Source organism: Myodes glareolus, chromosome 4 (genome assembly GCF_982192425.1).
Source record: "Myodes glareolus chromosome 4, mMyoGla1.1, whole genome shotgun sequence".
Classification (NCBI taxonomy): domain Eukaryota; kingdom Metazoa; phylum Chordata; class Mammalia; order Rodentia; family Cricetidae; genus Myodes; species Myodes glareolus.
The window spans coordinates 62965911-62985144 of NC_142029.1; the positions used below are offsets into that span (position 1 = coordinate 62965911).

A 19234-nucleotide genomic window follows, 5' to 3' on the forward strand; every position below is an offset into this window, starting at 1 on the left:
AACTATTAATCTGACTCCTATATGAAGAGGGTAACATACTAAAATTTATCAAGGGATGAATCATAGTTGTGATTTCAATGTAGACATAATGGGCAACACTTTCATTTAAAAAATCTGCTTAGCCTTTTTATGTGTATGTACTACAAAGAACATGAATGAACTACTATGTGATGCCTACCCTCAAGTCCTTACAGCCAAGTAACCACACACTCCGGAAACTATCTGAGAGTGTGGAGACAGATCACTGTGTGAAGGCAGTTAATGTGCTTACCTCCTCGGACTTGAAAGCCTGCTTGGTATGTGTGTATTTCAAAAACCTAGAAAGAAAAGTAAAGTGTCTTTCAGATAGAGAAACTGATTAGGTTTTGGTGACTTTATGTATTTAAAGAATGGATCATTAATGCATTTTAAAAAGGTTAAAAAAGAAGTTAAAATGTCAACTCATCAATCCATATTTCCTTAATTTGATTAAGGAAAGACCTGAAATGTTCTATAATGATTTTGAAGTACAATTATATTAAGGCTACATAGTAATATAGAAATATTCATTAAGATGGCAAAATATAAAACTGTGCATAAATAAATGCATTTCTATTAAATATATGTATACATATAATAAAATAAATTTCAAATACTAGTTCTGGTAAACTGGCACAATTCTGAGTCCCCGTGTTCTCTTTTATTTTCCAAATTTTTAGACATCTAATTAGATAACTGTTATAATGAAAAAAAATCAATGATGCAAAAGTTCCTGTCAAGTGCCACATGTAACAGGTAGTTTAAGACAGATTATTTTCATGTTCTTACCGGGCAACAGGAAGCACGTTGGAACCTGTATACATCATGATGAAGAAAAACACTCCACTGAGATAGAGGCGAGGTAACTGTGGATTATCTTGCATAATGTGGTGTAATAAGATAGCAACCTTCTCAACAAGGATAGGGTCAAAGGTCAGCAGTAGCTGAAAAAGTAAACAAAATATTTTGTTTGGTGAGTTATGCTGAATTTATCATTTCTTACATCTATGGTATTCAATAAAGTTGTACCAGATGCAAAACCAACTTTAAAAGGATTTATTCTACATTTGATGCAGAAGGTAAAACACTGTTGAGAACTGATAAAAAGTGAGATCAGATAAAGGCCTCAATGTGTACAAAGCTAGTTTTGTTACACTGTTATAGGTAAAGTTGTTTGTTTCAGAGTGTCTCTGATGCACACACATGTAAGAGTGCAAGTGTATGCGTGTGTTGTCTACATGCATTTGATCATATATGAGAGCACGTGTGTGGGTGCACATGCACACACATATATGTGCACCTGTGTTGCATCAGTCTCAGTGAAGCTGATACGAACAACACCCTGAAGAATACCTGAGGGGTAGAACACAAACCAGCCCCTAGTGAATGCACTGAAAAGCAGGGCTACAAATGCAACTCTGAGGCTGGGATGACCACAAAGCACTGAGAGACCAAAGGCTCTAAAACACTCACTGATTGCATCTAAGCTAATAAAGACCCGAGAATAACCTGCTCTGAACAAATGTGTGCTAAGCCAATTTAGTAAGTTTCACTTATTGCTTACATAATAAATGTGATACTTCAATTTTCTTTAAATACTTGCCTCCAAAAAATTCCAAATTTGGAGTCATTACTACTAGTAAAAACGAAAGCGCACAGAGCAGGCTGTAAGATTATCTCCATGTGATAGGCCAGGAGACTCAGGTGTGAGCTGAACAGACTTTAAGTCTGGCTCCATGTGACAAGCCAACAATCTAGATTTAGGAGTGACAAAGAAGAATTGCTTGTTTTTGAAGTTGGTGTCTCAAATTTCTCCTGCTTCCTGTCCTATCTGTTCAACAAGGCATTTACACTGCTGCATGCTATGGCAAGTTTTAGGAAGGAAAAAAAAAATCAAGAACAGTCATGTAGGATCTTCTCAAATGTTAAAGGCAGTTATAGCTTGAGATTAGGTATTGGGAAATAGCAGATCTTGAGTTTTACCTCACATTATCAATCAAACAATAAGAGAATTTCAAGTTGTCACAGTATGAGAAAACCTAGAACATCCATTCACTGTGCAATAAACCACTCCAAAAATTCTTAAGCCAATTCAGCAATCTTTGTACTATCAGTGCTTTCCATAGGTCACTCTGAATTAAAATGACAAAAACCATCACCACAGATCACAAGGTCTAATGTATAGTTAATGGAAAAATGAATACAGTTAGGAGGGTAGAATAATAAATAGATAGGAAGAAGTTTACCTAAAATCTCTGGAATCTACTTATTTGGGTTTATTGCTAGTCTCAATTGTAGGTATTATAAATTCCAAAAGAACAGCATAATGCAGAAAAAGAAATTTTAGTATAACCTACATATCCAACTCTATGCTTACCCTCAACTGAAAACAGTCAAAATCCGAGGAGAATGCTAGTGAGTCTGCTGTTAGAGAAATGAGTGTGCCCCATCTGTGAGCTGCTAGTGCACGCCTATAGGCCCACATCAACCTGTAGCACAAAGGAGTGCACCCTTGCCATTCCCAAAGTGATGGGATTTTTAAGAATGGATAATAAATAAAATCCCTTTTGAATTATTCTAGAATCTGAGGATATCACACATTTAGGTTCTTGGATATACCTTCCCCAGTATACTCAGATTAACAACTCAATTTAGAATGTAGAACTACGGCTAGAAAGATGGTTCAGCAGTTAAGAGCACTGAATGCTCTTGTAGGGGAGCTGGATTTGGTTTCTAAAACTTACAAGGCAGTTCACAACCAGCTGAAACTCCAGTTCCAGAGGACCTGATATCCTCTTCTGGTCTCTAGGGGGACTAGGCATGTACACGGAATACAAATATACATTAAGGCAAAACACCATATGCAAAAAAACCAATTTTTTAAAAAAAATGATATATGAAGTAAATGTAACTTAGGGTTCAGGTTTATGAAAATGAAATGGGTTAAAATGAAATAAACACAAAGTAAGATAAGATAATCTTTAAAATATTGTCTAGTTTGGTAACCAGAAGTGACCCACCTGGATGACGTGGGGAAGGCAGGTACTGTCTGACAGCAGTCGCTTCACTCTGGGCAAAGGACGAATGATGGCATTGTCCTGATCCCTAGAAAATATTTTCTAAGGTCAGCATTTAATATATTGATTGGAATTTGTATGTTCAGAGCATATGACATTCTACTAGGCATGAAGCAAGTTACCTTCCTCTTTTGTAAATGAAGACTAAGCTCTCATACAGCTGGGAACATGATTAGGTATTTGGTTTAAATCTACTGGCTGTTTAATATGACTTCATTTCCTTCCATAAGATTTCCTTGAAAAACAGTACCCTAGAAGAGCCAAAGACTCTTATTTATTATTTAATTGATTAAACTTTCTGTTGTCTAACACACTGTCTGTGGACACTCCCCCCACAAAGGCCCTATATCAAGCTCTGTCAAATAAACTTGAACCTTAGTTTAACAATGGTCAGTACTTTTCAAATATAGCTTTAATTAATGCATTACCATTTCTAAATGCTAATTGTATGGTTTCGAGTCTAACCTGATTTTTGAAGAGAACTATGAGATAAATACAGTGCTAAGATATGTGTTTTTTAGTCATTTCTATCAGGTTATGTTATCTATCTTTAGAACAGTACAAAACCAAAATGATGTGTGTGCAAGTATTTTATGGAGGCTGAAATATTCCAGGTAAAGATTACATATGTGATTGTTACAGGAAACAAATCCTTGACTGTAGTGGTCCTGTGGGGTGACCTGTCAATTATCCCATCTTTAACAGCAGACCTGGCTAGCCAGGCAGATCAAGAGCTCACACTCAATACTGACATGGGCTATAGATATCTATTTCCAAACATTCCTATCTAATCCATATAAATATTACGGCTGTTACCACTGCTAGAGTTCAGCTGATATCAATTTATGTAAAATTATTTGAAACCCCCCAGAAAAAGTTGTTTTCAGTTACCACATCAATATAACCTGCAAATTATTTCTTTATAACTGATCAAAAAGTTTAAAGGTCAAGGAAGCACTATTCCAAGCCACACATAGGACACCCTTGTTTTAAACTGCCAGAGTAATCCTATAACATTACAGAGGACATATCCACACAATGAAGAAATCAGGATATCTAATAGTCCCTGCTAGTCATGAAAACATTAATGACATTGTACCTGCTCGGAAAATATCCACACATTGTGATCAACATGTTCAGTATTAAGGTAGCAAGGTCAGTTTCATTCAGAACAGCCTGCCCACTGGCTAATAGGCACCACTTAAGCTGAGGTATCGCCTGGAGAGGTCGCCATCCATCCATGCCTTGAGCCCAACATCTGGTTTTTGCATTCAACATTCCTTTGGCCCATAATTCTTGCATCTTAATTGATTGAAGGCATCATTATTACAAACACAAAATCAAATAAAATGTTTGCTAATGTTTCTACATCAGTACAATACATAAAAAGCAACAATCCACTATGAGACAGTGATGTGCCAGTATGGCAAATATACCATGAATACGTAAGATCTTGCCAACAGCATTTCAGGAACCCTTACCATCTGTCTGGCCAATAGAAAAGTATGCAGAACATGGTACAGTGCACAAATAATAAGAAAAGTGGCCAGAAACCAAATTATGTATGAGGAGGCCTGGTCCCTCATTCTGATGAGACTGAGGTTGGGGATAGGAGGACAGCACCAAATATTGTGGTGAAGGGGGATACTCTTGGCTTCCAGAATGAGCATGTACTACTCAGTGTTCATACCACATGAAGCATTATATGATACAGAGTTAAGATAGTAATAGTTACTGTATAAAAATACATTGAAAAAAACCTCAATGCTACTGTCTGAGTGATACTCCTGTAACAACAGCCTTGAAAGATTTGAACCATAATTTTGTACACATAAGTACATCTCTGGAACTTCAAATCACCTAATACTTTAGAAGGAAACGGAGCTCTATGATTTAGGTGCTAAACACAGCAATCAGTTTATGATACTAAACTTCCTGGGGCTGGTTCTGGAGATAAGAGTACTTCCTGCTGGGCCAGAGGACCTGAATTCAGTTCCTAGCAGCCAGGTTAGGTGGCTCATGGCCACATGTTCCTCCAGCTTTGGGGGATTTGATGCCCTAATCAGGTCTGCTTGGGCACTTGCACACAGGTGGCAGACATTTACAGACACACACACATGCATACATAAAATCGTATCTAGAAGGAAATACTGAACATTTAAATGAATACTAAAAAAGAGGGCATAAGAAGGCAAAGACCTGCCAGGCATGATGCTGCACACCTGTGCTGTCAGCATCTGTCAGTCCAGGTTACATGACAAAATCAGGAAGACTCTTTCCACAAAGAAACAACAACAAAGTGGAGATGACAGGAAGTTCCTACACAGCACACACCTCGTGAAATCCATATGGACCACTCCTTTCTTTGTCTGCATTGCCAAAATACCATTCCTTCTCACTCTCTCTCTTCATATCTGGAGAAGCTTCAATCACATTGCTCTACGTTTAAAAGAGATTTCGGTTATTTCCAAGACAGAAATCTTAGGGGCAGGTGCCATAAACAACTTAATCAGTACCAAATTTTGGTCTGAAACTTTTTCCTTTAAATTCTTTCAGAAATAGGATTAAATGTCTAAGGAACAGCCAAAGAAAGATATTTCTTTGTTAATATATGTAAGTAATTTCCTAAATTCACTCATCTGTCTAAATTTAAGGACACCTGTATTCCCTGTGGCCATTATTAATTCTTATGGCACTAAAGTTTCAGTAGCAAAAAATACTATAATTATATAATAAACAAATATTATTAATCTGAAGTCGTAATGTCCAACATATTAAAGTTCTAGGGGAGGGAAACTGTACTTCAGTAAGCAGTTAGATCAGAGTCAAAATGCCAGCATAGGTTTCAGCAGGTTAAAGATTTTCTGTCCTTCCCCATGACGTAAAAATGAGTGAGGTCTGGTTTTGAGCTGCTGCTGCTGCTGCTGTTGTTGCACACACTTAGGTTCTGCCTGAAGACCTCTCTGTGAGTTGTAACCTAGCAAACAAACCATTTCCTAATCTACTTCTGTAACAGACAACTGAGGCTTAGCTTTAGCCAGTCACAGGCAGCCAACTGCTCAAACATGTTCAGGTAGGGCATAAGTGGGCAGCAATCAACTCCTTGTACCTTACCTACTCTATCTTTTATATGCCACTTCCTTCTTTGACTATGAATAACATGAACTATTTTGGGCTCAGACTGTTGTGAACTTCCAGAATCACAGACAAAGTTAACTAAGATTAGAAAAATTAGATTTGTAATAATTTTCTCTTTCATCAACACAGACATTTCTTATAGTTTTCTTAATCAATGTTTTTGAAAGATAGCGTTTTAAGTTACTAAATTTTGGTGTACCATGGTTTCTAAATACCCCCGTAATGATCAGCTTTCAGTTAGAGTCAAACTGTAAATACAGCAAAATGGCTAAGAGCACCAGGCTTCCTACAGCTAGTTCTGGGTCTGAGCTTGAGCTTACAGGTGACAGGGGCATGTAGCCAGTCCCTCTGTTCCTCAGTCTGTGCTGCAAATGGGGAAATGATAAAAACGACCACACAAGCCACTAAGGGTTTAGGGTGCAAATCTACTCCAGAACAGTACCTGGTGTACCACACTGGTATCTTATAAGCACTGTGAGTGTTACTATTCAGATCTAAAACCAGAAAATGGCCATTCTAAAATATTTAAAAGGCTTTTTGTCATAATTAAAACAACATCTTGAGCCAGAAGAAAATTTTAAATTGTATCCAAAAACTTAAAACATCAAATAAGGTAAAATACAGATCTCTTTGAATCAAGCACTAGGGAAGGTCTGGTGGCTTTGTCTTGTTATATGATGATTTGAATAATAACCCCAGTGGCCTTAGGGCAAAACATATTCTTGGTGCTTGCCAATGCTGAATGTTCTAGTTATATATCCAATGAAATTAACTGAAGGTCATGCTGCATCAAAAACAAGCCACAGTAGAGATACAGTTCCTTGACCATAAAAGACAAATGGCATCAGGAAATAAAACTGATTCTGGTGGTAATGATTCCTTTTTGGCATGCATTAATCTCCCTGCATTGGCACTATTGTAATTATTAGAGAAATGTTTTGCCAGCCATGTACATGAACCCATATGCAGATTTAAGTGACCCCTGTGATTCTAAAATTGTATCCAAAGAACACAAAGCTTACAGGAGCTAGAAAGCAAACATACTTGCAGAGGGACTGTTGCCCGGCTCACGTGAAGATGTGCAAGGGTAAGCAAGTCCACAAGAATTCTAATGCCATTTGAGTCCATGAGATCTTTAACGTTTTTCTAAAATAAGAAAACATTTTTGCATAACTGAAAGCCTTTTTCTTCAATAATGTTGTAACCCAGCACACCCTCTAGTGCTAACACATGAAATTTCTTTAGAAATGACTGGCTTGCAAATATACTTACTTGGTGTTTGTAGGGCTAAAAGGACAAAATTAGACTATAAAAAGATCATTTAGAATTTTCACTTAAATATGGTCTGAGTTAAGCACTCCTCTCCCCCAAAAGAAACAAAGCAGCATGATAAACTCTAATCCTACAATTATCCTGTTGATCAATAAACAGGCTGTCCAATAACAAAAGTAAAATATTACATTAAAAACTTTTAATGTTCCCATTAATGTGGTGTCACACACACACACACACACACTCTACAAGTGCTCTACCTCTGAGCCACCCTTCAGCACCTCCATCTGTTTCTGTAATGTAAAGGAAGGGGTTTCATTTAGCACCCAGAACACCAGGGCAGGCTACTCAGGAAAATTGGCAAAAAAAACCCCAAAAACCAAAAACCAAAACAAAACAAAACAAAAAAAACTTTCCCTGCTATAAACCCAAAGCACTCAGTTTTTTTCATCTGAAGAAGAAAGGAACTGTCTCTGGCTGACTTGACTGACAGGTTAGCTGTGCTTGGACACATGACTTGGAAACGACAGTGTATCTATACAGAATACTGTACCTTATTAAGGATCAGCTTGTTCAGGAAGAGGATCAGCCTATCCCGTTCAAGTTTATCAGTGCACTAATGAAATAAATGACAATTTAGTCAACAGTGAATAAAATATTCATGAGACAGTTTCACAAGATCAACTGACAACTCATAAAAAAAATGTCATCTTTGAAACATTAAGGGACAGGCATCTGCCTGCCAATTACTGCAATTCCTACATTGTATGCAATTTTATAGAACTTATTTAATTTCCTAAAATGGAAGATATTATTGAGTCATACAGACAAATATAATACCTTTAAAAAGACATGAAAAGTAAAGTAAGTGAAACCCTTTGACTTGGAAAAGTTTGGTGTTCCATTAAAATGAACATAAATGAGAAGAAAAAACATACTTGCTTATTAAAACACAAACAGTGTGTTCTAAGTTCTCCAGTTCTCTGGAAGAGCACTTAGGACTCTACAGCAAAGCAGGCTGGTGGTACATGCTCTAATCCTAGCATTTGGGAAACTGAGATAAAAAGATCGCAAGTTCAAAGCCAGCCAGAGCTATACACTGAGTATGTAGGCAGCCTAGGCCACTTAGAAAATTCCCTGCTCTACCTCCAAATAAAAAATATCAAAGGACTCAATGCTGCTGCTCAGTTAATAGCAAGCAACAGAGGTTCATCCTGGCTGTGCTGCTTGCTGCATAAAACTTTCCCCAAAGCAATGGCTCAGAGTTAACAACTGGAACAAGCATGGATGGGCATTCTGGAAACTGGTAAAATGGTTCTCTTCCATTCAACTTGTTAATATTTAAATGGTCAAAATATAGGAACATAAAGACTAACTCAAGAGTGAAGGACAAACTCTGCATCAAATAGATCACAGTCAAATCCACTGCCTAGCAAGAAAATTAACACCCCATGCTCGAGTGCCAATGCAAACTGCATAAAATAAAATGCACGCTGACTTATTTCCTGTTTAAAATGATGGGTCTTCTAAGAAACTTCACTATTTTCACACTTTAAAATTTAACAAGTCAGAAGCATTTACGCTTATTTTCAAAAGTGAAAACCCAAGGATACACACAAGTCTACAAGTTACTATTTCTTGTATATGCATGATGAGCTCACCATACTTCAAGACAATGAGTTAGCCACCAAAGCTGCTCAAAATAAAAAATAAACGGGCATGGAACAAACTGGCATGTATTTTAATTCATCTGCTAGATGCTTATGCCTTCTTCTGAAACTTAAGCAAGTATAGCAGCAACTAAAGAAAAGCTCATACAGAAAGTCACTGTGATGATAGGATCAAGTTAGTTTTGACATTAAACACAATGGCCTTCCCTCATGGTGTCCTTACCCTTTCTAACATCCCAATGATGTATCTTGTATCTGTGAAGGGCCCTATTTCTTCATGGCATCTGCCGTAAACAATCGCAAGGGCTTGTAAACACAAACACTTCATGTTTACTTTTGGGGTGAGCAGGAAGCGATGATAGAGTTCATTGAAAAATTCATACCTAGATTTAAAAAGAGGTTCAGTAGAAATAACCACGAAACAAATAGTGATAACAAATCTAAAGAGATTTAAAGGCAGGACTCACGATCTCTTTATCGATCCGCTTTCTTCATTCTCATCCTCTTCCAGCAGCAATCTCAAGTAATAATCTCCTATTTTGATTTCCTCTGCCAGGCACTCATACTTAACCTTTATTAAAAAATATAAACACAATTTTAGTCTATAATAGATTTTTTTCTTATTTAGAATTAAACTTTTCTTTTTGTTTGCTTTCTGAAACGAAGTTTCTCTGTGTAGCCCTGGCTGTCCTAGAACTCACTCTGTAGACGAGGCTGGCATTGCACTCACAGAGATCTGCCTGCCTCTGCCTTCCATGTGAAGGACTAAAGGCATGCACCACCATCCCTGGCTGAGTTTATCATTCCTTAAAATACCAGGTAATACACTATGTGTGTGTGTGTGTGTGTGTGTGTGTGTGTGTACGTGCATGTGTATGTGAAGGCTAGAGGTCATCACTGGGTGTACCCCTACAGCTTTCCATCTTTAAGAATTTGCCATCTTGTCTAGACCGGCTGCCCAGAGAGCTATGGGATCTGAACACTGAGGAAAAGGAAGCAGAAAGATGGTGAGAGCCAGAGGTTGGGGAGGACCAGAACAAAACTGTGACCTCTGAACAAAACAGGACCACTACACTCACACACTCACCATGGCTGTGGCTGCTGCACAAGACAAGTCAGTCACCATACAGCATGATCAGGGAGGTGCACGAGCCCTACCCTAACTGAACTGCTATTGACAGTTGATGGCTGCCAGGAGAGGAAAAACCAGTTTCTCTAGCAGTATGGCCCCTGGAAGACTGACCATGTTCCAGTGGATAAACCTACACCTATGCATAGACGGCAGCACTAACTGGACTCAGCTGGTTATTAAAAAAATAAGTAAAGAGGATAGGAAGCTGTAAGGGGGATGTGGAAGCACATCTGGGAGGAGTTGGAGGAGGAAGTGTAATAAATAGGATCCAAAAACATTGTATGCATGCATGAAGTTCTGAAAGAATAAAAATGTATCTTAGGTATTTCTGAAAAATAGAAAAAATATAAGTGCTAAAGAGTGAAGCAGGAAAGTGGAAAGGAAAGGGAATGCAAAGGAACACATGCCTAAGTACAAAGGGGACTAAGCTTTAACAGCATAGACAGGGATGGCCCATCAGATGACGGCATCGAAGAAGGAGATGAGAAAACAAATTAAACGGCTTTCCAAAAAGATTTCTTAGAGGCAGAGGCAGAGGCTAACATCAAGCAGAAAGACCCTGAGGTAATAATACGTGGTATCCAAGAGGTCAGTGTAAATGGAACAAAGTCAGAGTGGGGGAGAAGTATGAGATAAGGTCAAAGTGAAAACAATTTGGTTTGAGAGGGACACAGGCCCTACAGTCACTTCAAGAACCTAATCTAACAGTATATGAAGTGACAAGCCACAGGCACACCAAGGACTAAGCAGAGAATTTATACAATCCACTCACTTCTGTGTTTCATTGCTATACTGACAAGCACTTCAGCACTGAGCTCTACCTCCAACACTCTGCTTGCTCATGAATCAGGCGACCTTGTCACTACTGTGTTGGCAAGAGTTCAGGGAGGCAAGGCTGATGGTGATACAGTCCAACAGAAGGGGGAGTTCTGGATAATTTCTGAAGGTTATATGACAGGATTTGCTTGCAAAACCAGGTTTGTAGTATACAAGATGGTTTCAGTGCCTTTGACTACAAGTATCTGTTCTCTAAAGTCAAAAGAGACTACAAGAGAAGAAGGAAAGACAAACAGCACAAGTCTGAAGGAAGACCATTATATGTCCAATTTGGGGATGAATGTATGTACACTCTCTAGGAAAGAAAGCCTAAGCAGGAGACAAAAACTGGTGAACTTTCTAAAAAAAAAAATCAAAACCATAAGATGATGAGATCATCAAGGCAATGAATATAAATAAAAAGATACTCAAGAACTTATCCATGGGTATACTGGTTAGTTTTATGTAAACTTGGTATAAGCTGAAGTCATCTGAGAGGAGGGAAACCTCAATTAAGAAAATGCCTCCATAAAATTGGACTGTAGGCAAATCCATAGGGCATTTTCTTAATTAGTGATTTATGGCAGAGGGCTCAGCCCATTGTTGGTGGTACTTACTCCTCGGTTGGTGGTTCTGGGTTCTATAGGAAAGCAGGCTACACAAGCCATGAGGTGTAAGCCAGTAAGCAGCACCTCTTCATGGCCTCTGCCATCAGCTTCTGTCTCCAGGTTCCAGTCTTGAGTTTCTGTTCTGACCTCCTTCAATGGTAGACTATAATGTATAACTGTTAAGCCAAACGACCCTTTCCTCCCCAGCTTGCTTTCTGGTCATGGTGTTTCCTCGTACAATAGAAACCCTAAGACACCAGACCAACTTGTGGTCACAGAGATGAGAGAAGAGTAAAGAAGATTAAAAAAGAGTGCACAGAAAAGGAAACCCAGGAGACTACAAGTGCCTTAAACCAAGGAGGTGCTGAGTACATTTAACTAGGTTAAAGATCAAAGCCAGCAGGATTATGTGCATGGTCAGATACATTGGTTTCTATTATATATAATCATATATCACTTTGCAATGGGGATACACTCTGATAGGCATGTTGCTGGATTATTCTGCTTTTTTGCAAACAGTCCAAAGCATGCTTAATACCAAATAAAATGGCTATAATGTCACTGGCCAATATGATCTTCCATGAATAAGCAAAACAGCATTACATAGCACATCACTATAAATATCACATACATCATACTCATATACTTAAATAGTCAAACATCAAATTATCTACCATGTTTGTTTTTTCTTCACTCTTCACATCAATTACTTTAACAAAGTAGCAAAATATAGTTTCAACCAGAATAAAATCATAATTTAAAAATCTACATTTCAATAAAGAAAAAAATAAAGTCCCAGAAATGGAGGCACAACAATATGCAAAGATCAGATTTGAATGCATAAGTCAAAGTTATGATTAAAAGTCACGCATGATTCTCAGGTATAATGTTGAGTTACTCATCAAAATTCATTTTTTTATTTTTGTCTTAAGCAAAGATTAGAATTCTCGAATATTTTATGTTATATTAAGGACACAGTTAAATAAATATTTTTAAATCTCCAAAGATGCTTTTATTTTTTGAGATGAATGTTTTCTGAAAACAAAGCTGTACCTCAAATTCATGGTGGTTCCAGGAGATGACACTGGCACTGCCAAGCTCTCTGTCAATGTTGAACGTTCTCATTTCAGACTCAAGGGCATCTTTCAGCTCTTCTCGTGTTTTAAAATTCCAAATGAGGTTCGATCTAGCATGGTCTTGACTAAACCTAGACACATAAGCAATCAGGAAATAGTAAGAAACATGCATCTCTGAAAATCTATCAACAGCCCTTATTGCATCTTATAATAAGCAAGAAAATCACAAGATTATTAAACTTTACCAAGAAAAAAAAAAACAACCCAAAACTCTATATTAAGCAATCAGTAAAATGTCAATAGTAGAACCTTGTAATAAACACATAGGCATTCACTATATAATTCTTTTATTTTGGAAATTTATACTATTATATAAATTTGCATGAATCTTTGAAATGGATATTTCAGTTTCAGTTATTTGTAGCTAATAAAAATTTAATTAGAAAATAATCTCATCAGTTATCACATTTCAGGGCAACCTGTGACCCTCATAGATGACCCAATGAGTCTCTGTAGGACTGAAGGAAAAATAATTACAACAAATGTGGACAAAATCTAAGCTGTGGTGAATGGATTTTACTTCTGCTGTTTATTAGTCAGCAGCCCTTTAGCAAGTGCCACTTTAGAGTTTCAAGGGTGCCTTCAGGGAAAAATACAACTGAGGATTCCTGAGGAAGAAATCCAAAGCATATACTTAATGATATTCTATACCTGAAATGGTATGCAATGTCTAACCCTAACCTTAATGTAGGATGTTTTCAAACCAAATATTTTTCTTTAATGAGTCAAGATAAAATCAATACATCATCTCCGGACTAAGCTCCCTGAGTAACCCTAAGGAACTTTCAAAAACCATGCGACTATCTTCCTGAATGTACTTCTCGAATGTGTGTCCACCGGGAGAAGGGGACAGGATCAGTGTTTGGAAGGCCCAGTAGAACGGATATTCATCTCTTACCAATCATCTTGGGCTTTCATCATTCACCTCTTTTTTTTTTTTTTTACTGATTTTTATTAAGCTTTACATTTTTCTCTGCTCCCCTCCCTCCTTCAGTCCTCTCCCAAGGTCCCCATGCTCCCAATTTACTCAGGAGATCTTGTCATTATTTTTTTCTGCTGTGTAGTACTCCATTGTGCAAATGTACCACATTTTCCTTATCCATTCTTCGGTTGAGGGGCATTTAGGTTGTTTCCAGGTTCTGGCTATGACAAACAAAGCTGCTACGAACATAGCTGAGCACATGTCCTTGTGGTACAATTGAGCATCCTTTGGATATATACCCAAAAGTGGTATTACTGGGTCTTGAGGAAGGTTGTTTCCTAATTTTCTGAGAAATCGCCATATTGACATCCAGAGGGGCTGGACCAGCTTGTACTCCCACCAGCAATGCAGAAGTGTTCCCCTTTCCCCACAACCTCTCCAGTATAAGTTGTCATCAGTTTTTTGATCTTGGCCATTCTTGCAGGCATTCACCACTTTTTTTTTTTTTTATCCTGGCTTTTTGAGACAGGGTTTCTCTGTAGCTGTGCCTGTCCTGGAACTTGCTCTTGTAGACCAGGCTGGCCTTGAACTCACAGAGATCCACCTGCCTCTGCCTCCCAAGTGCTGGGATTTAAAGTGTGCCACCACTGCCCGGCTATCATCCACCTCTTTTAAGACTCCACTTCTAACATGGCTGAAGGTAGGTAAGCAGCTAATTCTAAGCCACAGGAAATAGCCTATGTAATCAACACTAAGTCTTAATAAAATTCTTAAAATAACTTAAGCTCCTTGGGCGGTTGACTTAGCCTTAATTTTATAAGAGCATGGCTAATGGAGCCAATCTTAACAGTTCCATCTTCAGGAACCGCATCTACAGCATAAGTCACTGTTCCCTGAGAGACAATCCTGTCCCACTTCCCCAGGAGGAGAGGCCTCAAGTTTACCTGTAATAGAAGAGATCCCAATTTGCTTCTATTTTTATTCTTTGCCTTCTTTTTCGAAGAACTACTGGCTTTTGATTTATGTTCTGGAAAAGAAAACAAACAAGTACAACTACACAGCACTCAACATAGCCACTGAACAAACTCATCAGATCCGACAGCAGGACATCACCTAAAAACTGAGGAACCATGTTCGTCAAGCTGGCAGAAGATAACTTAGTGAAACAGTCCATAACATTAACCATTCCAAATCATCTTCTAGCAATTGTTCTCACAGATGCTCAAATATCGCCCGTGTAACCGAAAATTGCTATTTCAACACCAAAGCTATAATGTTTACACTATCACTAGTATCACAGGAAAGTTTACAAGTCAAAAACTGATTTGTTTCAAACATTTACATGCAATTAATAAAAATTCATGAAAAAAAACATAACAAGTATAAAAACATTACATTATTACACCACTCCCAAAGCCAAGAGGGGCGAGTACACATGGAAGCAGCTGATGGGGAAGAAATTAGCACTGCATCCAGGTAATGCGAAGTGAGACGGAAACACTAAAGCATGTCAAGACAATGCCACATGCCAATTCAGCACCCTTTACACAGGTAAAGGGCTTAACTCACCATATGGTTTTTGTCCTGAATTTAATTGTAAAAAGGAAAAAAAAATGAGGTGAAAAATATAAAAAGGACAGTATAAATCTAAATCTGATAAGCTGTTACCTATAATACAAATTAAACAAGAATGTCACTGATATAAATCATCTCCACTTTTCAATGGAAGAGCTAACTGTTTCTTGAAACCTATAACTCAAATTTTCGGCAGCTGTAGACCTCAGAACTCCTATAAAGAACTGAACCCTGTTTCTAAAATAGGTAGAAATGTAAGATTTGCAATTGGAAGGTAGAGGTTATCTTAAACAATCCTTGAAGGTTATCATGGCCTTAGGGGTACCTGCTGTAAGTGTAACCGTACATATTTCCGACATGAAAACCCTAATCCTCGATTAACAAGCATAAAGCACAGTGTGGTAAAAAAACCCGAAGTCTAGACTTCATTAGTGTGGCAATTCAGGTAAACCAAGAAAACAGACTATATGGCAAAGAATGAATAAAAATGAAGACTAAATCTGAAAAAAAACAAAAAACAAATTGTCTGAAATACAACTTACTGGTTATGTATGGAAGTGTTAACTATAAAATTTAATTCCATACACCATCATAAAAACTAACACAAACTGACTTGAATAAGTATAAGTTTGGTGTTTACAAAAAATCAATTCTTTTTTAAAAAAATCTATCTATCTATCTATCTATCTATCTATCTATCTATCTATCTATCTATCTATCTATTATGTATACAATTTTCTTTCTGCATGTATGCCTGCAGGCCAGAAGAGGGCACCAGAGCTCATTACAGATGGTTGTGAGCCACCATGTGGTTGCTGGGAATTGAACTTAGGACCTTTGGAAGAGCAGGCAATGCTCTTAACCGCTGAGTCATCTCTCCAGTCCCAAAAAATCAATTCTTAACTGAAACTTCTCACTAGAAATCAGAAGCACTTCTAGTGACATGACACTTCCTGCCTGTAGTTCATCCTCAGAAGCGTGGCTGGAGAGCTAAAGGTAAGTTCTAGAAAGGCCCAGTTAAAAACCAAAATCCAAACTAAAGCAACAACAACACAGTGCTTTCATTAAATTCCCACCCTTTCATATACATCAACAGCAGTTTAGAATGGTAATACAAATTTCATACCAATAAAAATAATAAATTCCTCATAAGTGTACAAAATTAAGCTTAATATCATATATCACAAAATTCCTAAACTGAAAACACAAAACATGTACCAAAAGCAACAAAAAAATCAAATCAATTAGTTAAGTAATTAAATTTAATCAATTAGTCAGCATTAACCAAGGGCTGCTCCTAATCTAGCACATAGCATCAACAGCAGTTGAAACTAGCCCCATGAACATCTCATTCTAAGAGCTGTAGCTCTCTCAAGATTGGGCCGTCAGACTAAGAAAGGTACAGACCACCACAAACACCACCATTCTGATGTTGTTTGTTTCTACGCAGGTGACAGCCGCAAAACTTAACCTCTGTTTCCTTCATAAATTAGTGTTAAAAACAGTATGCAGACCAAGTAATAATCAGTTCATCTTCATGACTCAAATATTTTCAACCATGTGCTCAAAATTATAGCTACGGAATGCAAATAATATCAACAAATCAGTAAGATAGTTGTGGTACTAAAAGTATTTCTTTCTCCTATAATTAATTGTTGCAACAGATATCCCATTGCTAGCTAAGCAGCTTTATGGTCAGGCTTATGTATGCTGTATAAAAGTTACACATGAAATCAGATACTGAAAACTTTTTGGCAATATGATGATATGGTAACTGTACTTAAAAAGTTGAAATAACCGTTACTTTAGAAATGGGCTTAACTGGCTGAAGACAGAAACTTGCAATTTTAAAAAAACTGAAAAATATTTTAATCATACATACATGTATCTCAAATGCTGCAGTAGAACTGTCGTGGACAGATATCTACATAGTACTTTAATTATCTATTTTTTTAATATTTATTTATTTATTTATCTATTTATTATGTATACAATATTCTGTCTGTGTGTATGCCTGCAGGCCAGAAGAGGGCACCATACCTCATTACAGATGGTTGTGAGCCACCATGTGGTTGCCGGGAATTGAACTCAGGACCTTTGGAAGAGCAGGCAATGCTCTTAACCTCTGAGCCATCTTTCCAGCCCCCGAAATTATATAATTTCTATCTCAAAAATTATCTTTAAAAAAGAGGTAAAAAGGGAATGTGTCTTAGTTCAGACCCATTCATTCACAGGTGTGGCATTCAGATATTCCTAACAGAATACTCAAAGCTTAAAAAAAATTAATGTCACTTAATTCAGATTCATATTTTCCTTAGTTACTAGTTTGGGTTACTAATGATTAAAATTTTACTTAGATAATATAAAATTTCCGTATTAAATTTTCTTCTACATATTCAAATTTTTGTGTTTTGCCTTGCAAATACAAAAATATGGTGTACTTGTTTGGCTATTTTATTCAGAACTAAACACGTTTTAGAGATACCATTTATGTTTTTTAATTAAATACATTGTATGTATTTAAATTTTGTGATACTCTTTCTTGAACCAGTGTCAGAGGTGAAGTTTGTTTCACCTGACACATGCCATGTAAGTCCCTGCAGCCTGCACACTCTGTCATGGGTGGTGCATAGGTTAAGTATGAACAGAATGCTCGTTGGGAGCTGACACACTCTCAGGTTTTCTGATGACACCTTACAGTGTCTTTATTTTGGGAGATTATTTCCTTATTCAAAGAAAATAATTTAATTTTCACCTTCAAGTGGATTTCTAATAAGTTGCCAAACTGCCTAAATATGAAAGAATAAACATGTTCAGAATGACAGAATATTGTATACATAATAAATAAATATTTTAAAAAAAAAGAAATTATATAATTTCTCCTTTCCCTTTCTTCCCTCCAAACCTCCTTGTTCTTTTCAAACTCAAAACTTCTTTTCTTTAACTGTACACACAACTGGAGAGATGGCTCAGAGGTTCTTCCAGAGGTTCTTCCAGAGGTCCTGAGTTCAATTCCCAGCAACCACATGGTGGCTCACAACCATCTGTAATGAGCTTTGGTGCCCTCTTTTGGTATTCTGGCATACAGGCAGGCAGAATACTGCATGCATAATAAATAAATAAATCTTAAAAAAAAAAAAACTACACACACACACACACTCTGAAGCTCTCTCCGAAGTAAACACATACCTCTTTTTGAGCAATGCCCATCCTATCCCTCCAATGCATCAACACAAGATCAACTTTTTCTTTGGCAAACTTTTCAACTTCTTTGGCAGCTTTTCCAGCTAGTCTTTGCCACTCAGGAACTTTATTAAATTTTCCATACTGATCCTGTAATGTAATATTGAAATTCATTACATAACTTCTTTCACATTTGTCTTAAAACTATATACAGGTGGGTCACACTATTTCAAATAAGAAAATAAAAACTACACATTAGAGTTTAATGAAGAAACAGAAGTGAAAACTTCTATAAGGAATTAAACTTTCTAGATGAGAATCAGTCTCCCCATACATGTTTGAAGACGGCGAGGAAGATGTAAGAAACATCACATAGCAACATGAGAAATACTTTCAGAATTAACTCAGGGATAGTACATTTTTCTTTTCTTCTTCTTCTTCTTCTTATTTGTTTGTTTGTTTGTTTTGGCGGCAGGTTCCCACTATGTAGCCCTGGATGACTTGGAACTCGCTATGTATGTATGTATGTATGTATGTATGTATGTATGTATGTATGTATGTATTTTGTTGGCAAGTTCCCACTATGTAGCCCTGAATGATTTGAAACTTACTATGTATGTATGTATGTGGATGGCATGGAACTCACTATGTATGTATGTATGTATGTATGTACGTACGTATGTATTT

The 19234-nt window shown here is 37.2% G+C and overlaps 1 protein-coding gene across 4 annotated transcripts in view; it reads right to left on the bottom strand.

The window, feature by feature from the left end:
• The window catches only part of Dnajc13 (DnaJ heat shock protein family (Hsp40) member C13), a 121642-nt gene that overhangs the window by 47143 nt on the left and 55265 nt on the right, over window positions 1-19234 (bottom strand). For 3 of the 4 annotated variants that reach the window (XR_015001866.2, XM_085689652.2, XM_085689653.2), the window contains 13 exons: window positions 18554-18697; window positions 15359-15373; window positions 14734-14816; window positions 12785-12938; window positions 9643-9746; window positions 9399-9558; window positions 8059-8121; window positions 7278-7379; window positions 5430-5534; window positions 4195-4397; window positions 3039-3123; window positions 808-962; window positions 272-317 (listed from right to left, as the gene is read on the bottom strand). Coding sequence is in view for 3 of the 4 variants with exons in the window: in XM_085689652.2 (XP_085545778.2) it covers window positions 272-317; window positions 808-962; window positions 3039-3123; window positions 4195-4397; window positions 5430-5534; window positions 7278-7379; window positions 8059-8121; window positions 9399-9558; window positions 9643-9746; window positions 12785-12938; window positions 14734-14816; window positions 15359-15373; window positions 18554-18697 (1419 nt within the window). In the remaining variant the exon portion in view is untranslated. The remainder of the gene's footprint in view (window positions 1-271; window positions 318-807; window positions 963-3038; window positions 3124-4194; window positions 4398-5429; window positions 5535-7277; window positions 7380-8058; window positions 8122-9398; window positions 9559-9642; window positions 9747-12784; window positions 12939-14733; window positions 14817-15358; window positions 15374-18553; window positions 18698-19234) is intronic. The other variant, XM_048416817.3, reaches the window with a different exon arrangement.